At 38.3% G+C, this 12,012-nt stretch overlaps 1 protein-coding gene across 3 annotated transcripts in view; it reads left to right on the top strand.

Moving 5' to 3' along the window:
* Positions 1-5,463: 5,463 nt before the first annotated feature.
* Mylk4 (myosin light chain kinase family member 4) overlaps positions 5,464-12,012 on the top strand; it is a 78,365-nt gene continuing 71,816 nt past the window's right edge. The window contains exons 1-3 of one of the 3 annotated variants that reach the window (XM_090355422.1): positions 5,464-5,483; positions 7,965-8,235; positions 11,462-11,515. In XM_090355422.1, coding sequence (XP_090211548.1) covers positions 5,464-5,483; positions 7,965-8,235; positions 11,462-11,515 — 345 coding nt within the window. The remainder of the gene's footprint in view (positions 5,484-7,964; positions 8,236-11,461; positions 11,516-12,012) is intronic. The other 2 variants (XM_090355423.1, XM_090355424.1) reach the window with 2 other exon arrangements.

Raw genomic sequence — 12,012 nt, 5'->3', positions numbered from 1 at the left:
CATAATGATACTCGAAAGGGGCTCAGAATGGAGGTGGTAAACACTACTTTATAGAAGAGTACCATTTAATAAGTCTAGAATAAGTGTAGAATTATAGAATCACCATTTCCTGATTACTGTGCTAATACTCGATTCAGGCAAAGACAGATACTAAAATTCAGGACAATAAATTTCCAGGGAGCAGGATACCCATACATTTTCACTAATTTCTTGTCAGTTACAATGAGAAATGGTAATTTAAACTGGAGAAAGTTGACAGACAGCACCATAATCAGATCACCAAATTTAGCATCACTAATAAGAACAAAGCCTACATCACCTGTTGTGGTATTTTGAGAAAGATACAATTTCACTTCTGTGGTCTTTTTGCCATAGGTATAATTTAATATCACACATGAAGATACAATCATTCAGTTTAAGTTAAATAGTTTGCGAAGCAGTTTTTCTGGAATCTTCAAAATTGATAATGTAATGAGAATAAAAAGGAAAAAAGATTAAATGTGATCTCTGAATGGATAAAAAACATGACCATAAAAAACCTCTGATTTTTCAACCAGATCCTTCTCTATGTCTTCATGGTCAGTGAATATATAGTTAGAGGTAAAACGTCAGGAAGTCTACAACTTTCACAAAGAAGAGAAAGGTAAAAAATTTGTAAGGGGCTGGGAGTTTGGCCTAGTGGTAGAATGCTTGCTTAGACCCGGGTTCAGTTCCTGGGTGCCACATACACAGAAAAAGTTGGAAGTGGTGCTGTGGCTCATGAGGTAGAGTGCTAACCTCAAGGAAAGCTCAAGGACAGCGATCAGTCCCTGAGTTCAAGCCCCAGGACTGGCAAACAAAATGGAAAACACTAATATTTTACCATTCTTGGGAATTCTTTGTAGATTTGAAGTATACATTTTTTTTAAATTCTGGATTTTAAAATTTATTTATTATTCTTATTGATGTTGTTGTTATTATTATTATTTTGTTTCCTCTTTCCTGGCATTCAAAACCATTTATTTTGGTGGGCTGGAAAACACACACAATAAGTTGTCATAGTAGCACCTATAAGCTATTAAAAAAGCACATTTTCTGTTGGTGAGAAGTTTTACACTGATATTAGAGAAAAGAGTTTCTTGTCTTAAAAAAAATTAAATAATGCCATTACTTTTGAACTTGGAGCCTCGTGCCCTGCTTGGCTTTTTCACTCAAGTCTAGCGCTCTACCACCTGAGCTATAGCCAAGCCTCCACTTCCAGCTTCTTGCTGGTTAATTGGAGATGAGAGTTTCGCACACTTTTCTGCTGGGCTGCTTCAAATCTTCATCCTCAGAGTTCAGCTCCTCAGTACCTGAGATTACAGATGTGAACCCCTAGCACCCAGTACTCGTCTATTCTTTATTCATTTTTCATTTGAAGTCTAGGAATTCATTCAGGTCCTCATGAATGTTAGGCAAGTGCTGTCCCATACTGAGATACATTGTCAGCTCTGAAGTTTGTTTATTAAAATTTGTAGAAAAGGACAAATACTGAACAAAATGATGTAAAAGTTATCTATAGCTTAAGAAACTTATTTGCAAATGTATGTTGAGTAGTGTTTATATAGTATACTTTCTTCCCATTGAAATAGGAGTTGTTTTCTAAACAACATGTTAGCTCTGATATACATTTATTTACATTATTCAGTAAGGTACAAGGTGGTCTAATTAGAGGAATAACTATCATGATAATGAAATTGTCTTATTTAATACTTTTGAAAGTGATTAGTTTTTAAATGATTCCATCCATACTTTTATATAGTTTTATAACCATTTTATTTTATTTCACATAGTAAAAAGAATATAGCAAAGTTATTATATGCCTAAGACATAGGTTTTTCTTTTTGGTTTATTTATCTAATAGTGTTGAAAATTGAACCCAGAGCCTTGTCCAGCATATACTAGGTGAGCTATCCTCCCAGCCCACATGGAAGTTTTAGATGTCTCATTTTTTATTGCAAAATACTTAGCTACTTACTCACTGTCACTTGGAAATTATATGTCTAAATATCAAATGGTGCTGTAAACAAGTGTGGATGTTCTGTAACATCACTCTCCTCCTTGTACCAAGTATCCAGTCTCAAAGCATAATATGAAACAAGTTATTTTTAAACTATCGCAGGGTTCCCTTTTAATTATATAATCTTATTATATAGTATTTGTACTGGAATATGCAGATCTCTCTCCCCCTCATCATTTTCTTTTTCTTTAGCCCAGGTAACCTGATGAATGTGAGATATAATTAATGACTCTCTGGATCCCAGCCTTGATCACCTGGAATGGCTAGTCACAGACTGCTCTTTAGTTTCCCTTCCTTTAACACTCTTTCTACTAAGCATATTGTTGAGTTTTTTTTTCCTGTAACACCTAATTAAAGTTTACTTTGTAATCATAAAGTTTACTTATCTGCAATTATCAGGGATTTATCTCAGTGCCTTGCACTCTTTTTGGCTGTTTTGCTTAAGGTTGGCGCTCTACCACTAGAGCCACACCTGCACTTAAGTGTACAATTCAGCAGTGTCTTAAGAAAGTCAATGATGTACCTGGGTGCCAATGGCTCATTACTGTAATCCTAGCTACTCAGAAGGCTGAGATATGAGGATGGTAGTTCAAAGATAGCCAGGGCAAGAGAGTACATGAGACTCTTGTCTAATTAACTACTCTGAAGTTGGAAATGGAGCTGTGGCCCAAGTGATAGATCAGTAACCTTGAGTCAAAGAAGTTGAGGGACTGCACCCAGGACCTGAATTAAAGCCTTAGAACTGGCACACATAAAGTCAATGTGCACCACTTCGGGCTTTTTGAATGTATGTGGTACCGAGGAATCGGACCCAGGTCTTTCGTGCATGCTAGGCAAGAACACTACCACTAGGCCAAACTCCCAGCCTGAGACTGACATTTTTTTTTTTTTTTTTTTTTTGCCAGTCCTGGGCTTGAGCTCAGGGCCTGAGCACTGTCCTTGGATTTTCTCAAGGCTAGAGCTCTACCACTTGAGCCTCAGCACCACTTCCGGCTTTTTGCTATGTATGTGGTACCGAGGAATCGAACCCGGGTCTTCGTGCATGCCAGGCAAGCACTTTAACCACTAGGCCAAACTCCCGGCCCTGAGACTGACATTTCTATAAACATTCACATACAAAGTTTTATATTTCCATTTCTATTGGGTATATGTCCAGGAGAAAAATGGCTCGATCATATTGGAAATAACTTTTAAAGACACTGCTAAAGTATTTTCCAAACACTGATACCATTTAATATTCCCATCAGCCTGACTCATGGGAACTCTAATTTTTCTACACTCCCGTCCACATTTGTTTTGCTCTTTTAAAATTATTATTGTTGTGTCTTTTAATAGGTAAAAACTATTATTTCATTTTGATTTAATTTGCATCTCCATGAGTATTTCAAAGCATTCATTTCATATATTATTTATATATTTTATTTGATGGCAATTCAGATACCTAGTTTATTTTCAAAATTGAGATGTTGGTCATCTTGTCATAGGAATGAATTGTATGTTCTATACAAGTCTTTCATGAAATATGTGACTTCAAGATATTTTTCAATCTGTAGCTAATCTTTTCCTAATTGTACCTTTTGAAGAGCAAATATTTCGAATGTTGGTGATATACAATTAATCATATTTTGTTTTGTGGGTTATATTTAGTACTGCTTTAATGAAAGGAAGGAGATTCAGTTTGCAATGTGGGTAACAATGTGGGTAATGTGGTTGTAGTAGTTCCTTCCTTTCTTTCCCTCCCTCCTTCTCTCTCGTCCTCCCTCCCTTCCTTCCTTTTTTTCCAGTCATGGGACTTGAACTCCTGGCCTGGGCACTGCCGCTGAGCTCTTCAGCTCAAGGCTACTTCCCTACTCCTTAAGCCACTTCGGTTTTCTAGTAGTTCATTGGAGATAAGAGTCTCATGTACTTTAGTGCCTGGGCTGGTTTGAACGAGATCCTCAGATCTCAGCCTCCTGAGTAGCTAGGATTACAGGCATGAGCCATTGCGCCCCTCGATTGCAGGAGTTTCTAATTTGCTTCTCGGTATTTGTGATGATTCCTCTACTTTGGTGTGTAATAGAGGCCTTGGTGTTCTGGAAACATTCAGAAAGCTATGCATAAGCACAAATGATTAGCATTATCCAGGCAGGTCTGAATGCCAAGCAGCAAAGGAATGATGCCTGTTCATGAAGTTTCTCTGACAGACAGCACACCCACTTAGCTACTGGAAATGTCCCCTGAAAATAAGCAAAGATTCTTTCCCATGGCTCTGCGGAAAGCCATTTTCATTATGTTCATATTTTCCCCAAAAGATGTATAACTCCAAAACACCATGGCTGCTCCTACTCATAGCTTTACTACAAAGTTTTCTAGGCCCAAGAGCATTTTAAAGCACTCATAATATTTAACGTGTATAAACTTAGGGTCCTGAGGTTAAGTGAATAGATCACATAGGCATGTATTCAATGCCAACTCTTTGTGGTTATTATAACAGACATCTTGTACCTTAAGCCATCAGAAACTGGGAACAGTCTGACATCAGAATTGAACTCTTGTCATCAAATTTTAGAAGACAAGTAGAAGGGATTCTTTCAGTTGATCTACTTATATGAGTCAACACAATCATCTGAAATATTAATTCTAGTTTCGAGGCAATCAAGGCTTTATGCTACTTAAATCCAGACTATGCCCCAACTGGAATGAGGCAGATGGTTTTCTTTCTCTGCTGAAAACTAGAGGACAGTCATTGTGAGAAAAAGAAAATCTGCCCCTGTTCCTCAGATCTACCTAGATTTCTGTACTTTTGACCTTCTCCTAGAGTTATAAACTGTTGAAGATATTTAAAATATCTTCAGAAATTGAGCAAATGAAGGAAACTTGCTGATGTCTTCCAAGTTCTGACAACAAATTGTCAGACTTGCTATTGCAGTTGGACATGTTCAAAGTTACCATAAGGATTATGCATGTACCTGTTGGTTCCTCACATCAAGGATCTTTTGGCTGGAGGCAAGCACTTCAATGAGTCTGCAAGGGGTGCATTATTGTCAGGAAAAGACCCCACTTTGTATTTAGCAGGACACTGCCACACTGGTGAGAGAGAACCGTGAAGATATTCATCTGCTGTTCCCAGTTTGTCCTCTCCTTACCTGACCTCTGAAATGGAGCCACTGGCCTTGAAAAGCCTGGCATCTAAAATTAATATTCTTCCCCATCTGACTAAGAAGGCAACAGCTGAGCAACATGAGATCAAGGGCCATAGTTTAAACAGAGGCTCAGAGTGGAATTTGAGAGAGAGGATACTTCCTCTTATAGTAGACACTTCTCTTTTCAGAAGACTTCTACTGACTGAGAGAAAAGACTCACCAGAGAGTTCTGTAGCCAATTTGAATCTACAAAGACTTTTTTCTGCCAAACTTCCACTCTACCCTTGGAGTGGTCCAAACACTATGATGTCTTCCTATAAACGGTAATTAGTAATTTTGATTGTTATAATCTATCAAATATTCTCTTTATTTCTCTGTTGCTTTAAATAACAAGTTGTATCAAATTTCAGGTAGACTTTAAGGTTTAGTATTCCTTTGCAAAGCAATTATATCTTGGTGCTAAGCTTTTGTTTTTTAATATGTTAATGTTTTCAGTAGCTTCCCAATGCAGTTTTGGTATCACTTGTAACTAAACTTTATGTATCTCATAGTTTTATCTTAGTGTACCTTTTATTTTGCATTGTTTTTTTTCAAGAAAGTTTGCAAGAATGGTAACAATGGTCTATAATTTATAGAGTCTGGGTTATACTATTTGTATTTTTATTTGTTTGACTATAATTTCTTTAGGTGGTATAAGATATTGTAGAACACTGGATTTAAAAATCTTTGAGACACTAGTTTATTATTTTATTATATGAGTTGATAAAAGTGCAATACAAAGTTTCATGGAGAGAAAATTACAGATGATTTTTAAGTTGAGAAAAAGCTGGAAGAAGTGATTTTTAGACAATTTCCAGTAGGGGGCCTCAAGAGTTAGCCATGAGCCATAGGAAATGAATTCAAATGTACCTTATCTCTTTCTCTCAGTAATATTCAAGTAAGATGTGTGTGTGTGTGTGTGTGTGTGTGTGTGTGTGTGTAAGAGAGAGAGAGAGACACAGAGAGAGACAGACAGACAGACAGAGAGCAAGAGAGAGATTATATATCTAGAATTAAAAATTAGTGTATCTTATGTGCACTATTTAATCTTATTGGAAAGTATTTCAAAGAGAGCCCAATAATTCCTCAGTAGAAATCCATCTATGAAGACATAAAGACATCTGGGTGCATTCTCCATGTAAGAGGGCTATATGGAAAGAACTTCTCTTTTAAAATAGGCACCCCAGCACTAAGATGTAGGCAGATGGGATGGGTGTGTGTGACTTAGTGATAAAATGTTTGCCTAGAACATATGGGCCCCTGGGTTTCATGGTCAACACAGATAGGAAGGAAGGAAGGAAAAAGAAGAGAGAGAGAGAGAGAGAGAGAGAGAGAGAGAGAGAGAGAGAGAGAGAGAGAGAGAGAGAGAGAGAGAGAGAGAGAGAGAGAGAGAGAGAGAAAGGGGGCTGGGAGTTTAGCCTAGTGGTAGAGTGTTTGCCTAGAATGCATGAAGACCTGTTTTTTATTCTTCGGCACCACATACATAGAAAAAGCCAGAAGTGGCGCTGTGGCTCAAGTGGTAGAGTTCTAGCCTTGAGAAAGCCCAAGGACAGTGCTCAGGCCCTAAGTTTAAGCTCTGGGACTGCAAGTAGAAAGAAAGAAAGAAAGAAAGAAAGAAAGAAAGAAAGAAAGAAAGAAAGAAAGAAAGAAAGAAAGAAAGAAAGAAAAAAAAGAAAGAAAGAAAGAAAGAAAGGAGAAAGAAAGAGGAGAAAGAAAGAAAGAAAGAAAGAAAGAGGAGAAAGAAAAAGGAGAAAGAAAAATCAATAAAAAGAGAAAGAAAAAGAAAAGAAAGGAAGGAAAAAAGCAAGGAAGGAAGGAAGGAAGGAAGGAAGAAAACAGAGAAGAGCTCTGGAAAAGGATTGGTGATGGTATCTCCCAAATGGGGGGCAAAACACTCAGGAGAAGAATGAGACATGAGGTACTTCTTTCTTGCTAAATCCTCCTAGAAGGAACTAAATGAACACAATTTGCAAATCCCACCCAAAGCTCATGTCTTTATGTTCACTGTTTTAATTGGCTATTTAATGCTGCAGGGAAGTTAAAGGATTTGCCCTGTTCTCTCTGAAATAAATAGCTACCGGACTGATACTAATAAAAAGAACGCTGAATTTTGTGCACACCTAAGGAATAGGAGTATGAGTTTTATAGAGGAGCAACATAGCTGTCCCTTATACAAAGCTTAAAAGAATTTGGGCTGCTGGAGTCAAGGGAGGTTGCTCAGCCCTCTGAAAGATGAAAGAGGAAGTATACAGCAAGCCATTGTCACCTTGAGGCTCAGATGGGCTTTCTCAAAGTATAGTCATCTCTGCCAGGGATAGAGCTTTCCTAGGTAGAAAAAGGGAGATACCACACAAAAATGTCTTTGCCTGCATTTGCTATTTACTCATGTGAATGGATTTAAGTTTCTTTCTTACAAAAGGACAGATTTTCAGAGCTGTTCTTTTTTCATCAGAGGCCTGCGGTTTTTCCTACACATTCAACTTGGAATATTCCAAAGAAACATTTGGGGGTTGAGGTACTTTATTCTGCCACAATATTTATTTTATTTTTTAAAATGAGAGAGTTATATAGTCACTTGAGATTGCTTCTTACTGCTTAGTTTTATAGGAAAAATTCACCAATGGAGACGCAATCTAATATTAACATTTCTCTTTCTAATTTTGAGTTGTCTCTCCAATTTAAATAGAAGCCATATCTAAATCCTTACTGAGTGTTTCCCCAAGAAGTTGCTATGATGATAAGTGATATGTGTGCTTTCTTTACAGTCAGGAGAACAGAGCACTGAAAAGTCACGATTGTGTTTTGATTTACGAATCCGAGACAGAGGGAAATGAAAATCATACTTCAAACAGTAGCTTAATCACGCTCACCTCCAAGATGTTAAAAGTGAAGAGGTTGGAAGAAATCAGCTCATGTTACAGCAGCAATCAGCTGGAGAAAATGACATTTTTTCAGTGCATGGAAGATGTTGAGAAAGTAAAATGTTTTCTGGAAGGAAATTCTAAGGAACAAGATTCAAGATCTGAAGAGAATGAGGTAATTACATGTTCATTTCATTTGTTCTTATAGGTAAAGCCACTTAATTAACTCACTTCCAGTTCTATTGTGTCATTTATATGTAGCATTAAGGAAAGATTAAGCAAATAATTTCCTTTTTTTTTTTTGGTCGGTTGTATTGGTTGGAGCTTGAACTCTGGGCCTGGGCACTGTCCCTGAGCTCTTTAGCTCCAACTTAGCACTCAGCCACTTGAGCCACAGTGCCACTTCGAGTTTTCTGGTGGTTAATTGGAGATAAGAGTCTCACGGACGTTCGTGCCTCATATTTCAAATGTCAAATTTAACAAACAAGTAAAGTTTCTATTTTTAAGAAACAAAAATTCACTCAACTTAACAAAATTGAACTTGATTAATAATTGTAAGCTAGTTCTAGCCATTCATGAGACTCAGAGCAGAAAGATGTAGGTTAGAGGACAGCTAAGGCAGAAAACACCCTAGCTCAAAGAAGAGCTCAGGGACAGCGTCCAGGCCCCACGACTGGAAAAAAAAAGTCAGCCAAAACCAGAACTGAAGGTATGAGTTAGGTAGATCAGCAGGCAAGAAATAGTAGTAGAGAAGAAGTTGGAGGAGGAAGTGGAGGAGGATGAAGAGGAGGAGGTCTTTTTGCAGGCTGTTCTACGTTGTGATTAATGACTTAGGGATTAGAAAGTGAATTTGTGGGTCTGGAAGTGTAGCTTTGTGATGGAAAGTATGCTTATCATGCCAGAGATCCTGCCTTCAACCCCAAATACAGACACACACACACACACACACACACACACACATTTACACACAAATACACACACAGCTGGGGCCTCAGATGTGCCCCACTACATCATTTTGAATGTGCTTGTCAGATGTCTGAATAATAGACAAATAGATAATGGATATAGGTAGATAACTAGCTAGCTAGCTAGAGTGGGTAAGCTTGTAGAAACACATTTAAAAGTATGTGTACTTGTTCTGTAAAGTTTTTCATTTCTAGGACTATAGGCATGGCTTAAATAGTAGAATATCAGCCTTCAGAGGAAAAAACCAAAGGACAGTGCAAGGCCTTGAGTTAAAGCTTTAGTATACACAGAGAGAGAGAGAGAGAGAGAGAGAGAGAGAGAGAGAGAGAGAGAGAGAGAGAGAGAGAGAGAGAGAGAGAGAGAGAGAGGAGGGGGGAGAGAGGGAGGGAGAAAAGGTGTCCTGAAAACTCTGAGTTCATGAAGACCAAAGAAGGGACAAGCAGGACGTGTAACGGCATGGCATGGCTGTGGAGTTCTGTGTCCTTCATTGTGAAGAATGAGTGCCCTGAACTCCATGCCAGGGACATGTTCTGTGTTCTCTGGAGTGTTACTAAATTCAGCCAAAGAGTTGCCTAATCTGAATAATGAAGTGAAAGCTATTGAGAAAATTAAGTGTGGTGACATGTGCCAAACACTCAGCATGGTACTTATTGTTAGGTCTGGGGGCTTCCCCAGGTGGCCAGGTGGTGAAAGAATTCACCAAGAGCCTGAGTGGCAAACAAGAATGCAGAATATTAGCTATCCTAGGGAGGAGAGACCAGACCCTATAAACAGCATTTGCCTGTAGGACAGCTGGATTTTTGGGGTTTTTTTTGCATTTTTTTATTGTAATTAGTAAAAGGGTTACATGATATTTGCCAGATAGAAGGTGCATTAATTCACATACATTGATACCCTTTCACATGTCTTGGTACCCATTTCCCTCCCCCCCACACCCCCCACCCGTCTTGGTTTCCCCCCCCTTCCCTATCAAATTTCAAATAACCAAATACAAATAAATTCAATATATCAGATAACAAAGTGAGATACTATAACAATATGAGATAACCAAGGGACAGCAAAGGAGATGAGAGATAACATAGTACATTAAGGACAACAATCATTCGTTATATGGCTTTTGTTTCAATATCCTGGAGGTCCTTTCAATTAGCTTCATACTATAGACAGCTGGATTTTTGTAAGATGGAGATTGAAACAAGTAGTCCTTGGCCCCTTTGAAAGATGGTAGAAGGGATATCCTAAGTTTCAGGAAAGAGCTGGTCTGAAAGAGATTAAAAGCAAGGTTAAGTAGGAACCTGCACAAAACAGAATTCAGATACAAAATGAAATGACTAGTTTTGTCGGTTGGCTTCACATCTAACACCATAGTAGGCATTTTTTTTTCTTTTATCCTTTTTTAAAGAGGGATGGTGCTGGATTTGAACCCAGGGTCTTGAGCGTACTAAACACATATACTATCATCGATTTTGATCCCAGACTCATATAAGGACTTTATTAAATGTCAGCCAGCAGCAACAGTGTCATCAAGTGGCTTTTCTGCCTTATCTTAATCAATTCCCATGCATCATTCATTGAAGCTCAGATCCAGCCTCAGGACATTTTTTCCCTTGCCTTTGTTCTAGCATATACAATCATATTTTTAAAAATTTGTGGTATTGGGGATTAAGTCTGGTAGGCAAGGCTACTAGGTAGTTTTGCTAAGCAAGGCTCCATCCCTAGTATTTCATTTTCATTGTTTTTTTTGAGATAATATCCCACTCACTTTGCTCACTGACTTTAGTTTGGTATAACTGTTGTTCCCCAAACTACTATTCAGGTTGTAAGGATATTTTAACCACACAAGAAACCATGACACAGAGATGTTTTGTATAAAATTTCTGGAGGTATTTTATAAGGAGTAAGACATGATGAAATGCAGGGATGGGAGTTTGGCCTAGTGGTTAAAGTGCTTGCCTAGCATGCACGAAGACCTGGGTTTGATTCCTTGGTACCACGTACGTAGAAAATGCCAGATATAGTGCTGTGGCACAAGTGGCAGGGTTCTAGCCTTGAGAAAACCCAAGGACAGTGCTCACATCCTGAGCTCGACTTTTGCTCGACTGGCAAAAAAAAAAAAAATGAAATGATGAAATGTGTTAAAGGGAAGATACAGATTAAGTTGGGCTTTATATCTCTGTAGGACATGGGAAACAAAAAAGTTCTTGTATAACTTTGAATGACTAAAATCATCAACTAATTGTAGTAGTTTATATGGATTTCATTAGTTTTCAAGTGCAGGTTTTTCCTTCAAGTCCTGTTATATAGTCTTTATAAGTGGATAAAGAGTGAGTAATGGTAAATTAGACCACAGACAGTTTTAGGAGGAATTATTTTCATGTTTACCTACTTGTCTGCAATATCAGAAATCAATGACCTTGGAAGTTATATATTTTTAGGACCTTTTCATGGGAAGGATTGAAAACATGGAGCCTGCAAAGACCCTCAAAAAAGTAAGTCTATTCTCCCTTTTGCCTGCTCAGGGCTGGCTCTGTACCCAGCAGCCCATACCCCCAGTCTTCATTCTATCTTTTGTAACCTCGGCTTCCTAGCTGCATCTGATACTGTGGAGGGTAGGAAGAAATACCATATGTTCCATTCAGTTTCTTGCTTGTAAATGGATAAGGTCCAGAGGTGTCAGCAATAAATTTTCTGTCTCTCTCTGTGGCCATGTGGCAAATGGATGGGTACATGTGTCTGAGATTCTTTTCTCTTTACTGTGCAGCCAAAAAATCTGCGGGTGCAGGGCAGACAGTGGGTCTGGCAGTGGGTGGTGAGAAAACCATTCCAGTAGCTCAGATGTCTTCAGGTATGTAGACAGAGCAGGATTAATGCGTCTCCATCTTCTGCTAGGGCTGCAGTAAATCTTTACAATACCACTCAGTTTCTCTCCTGAGACTATTTAAAACAAATCGACAAAAACCCTGTCCACATTCTCCCTTCATTCTTT

The sequence above is a fragment of the Megascapheus bottae genome, chromosome 22 (assembly GCF_031878675.1).
Source record: "Megascapheus bottae isolate mThoBot1 chromosome 22, mThoBot2.hap1, whole genome shotgun sequence".
NCBI classification, from domain to species: domain Eukaryota; kingdom Metazoa; phylum Chordata; class Mammalia; order Rodentia; family Geomyidae; genus Megascapheus; species Megascapheus bottae.
Note: the sequence above shows the minus strand (reverse complement) of the source record. Positions and strands in the feature narration are given on the sequence as shown.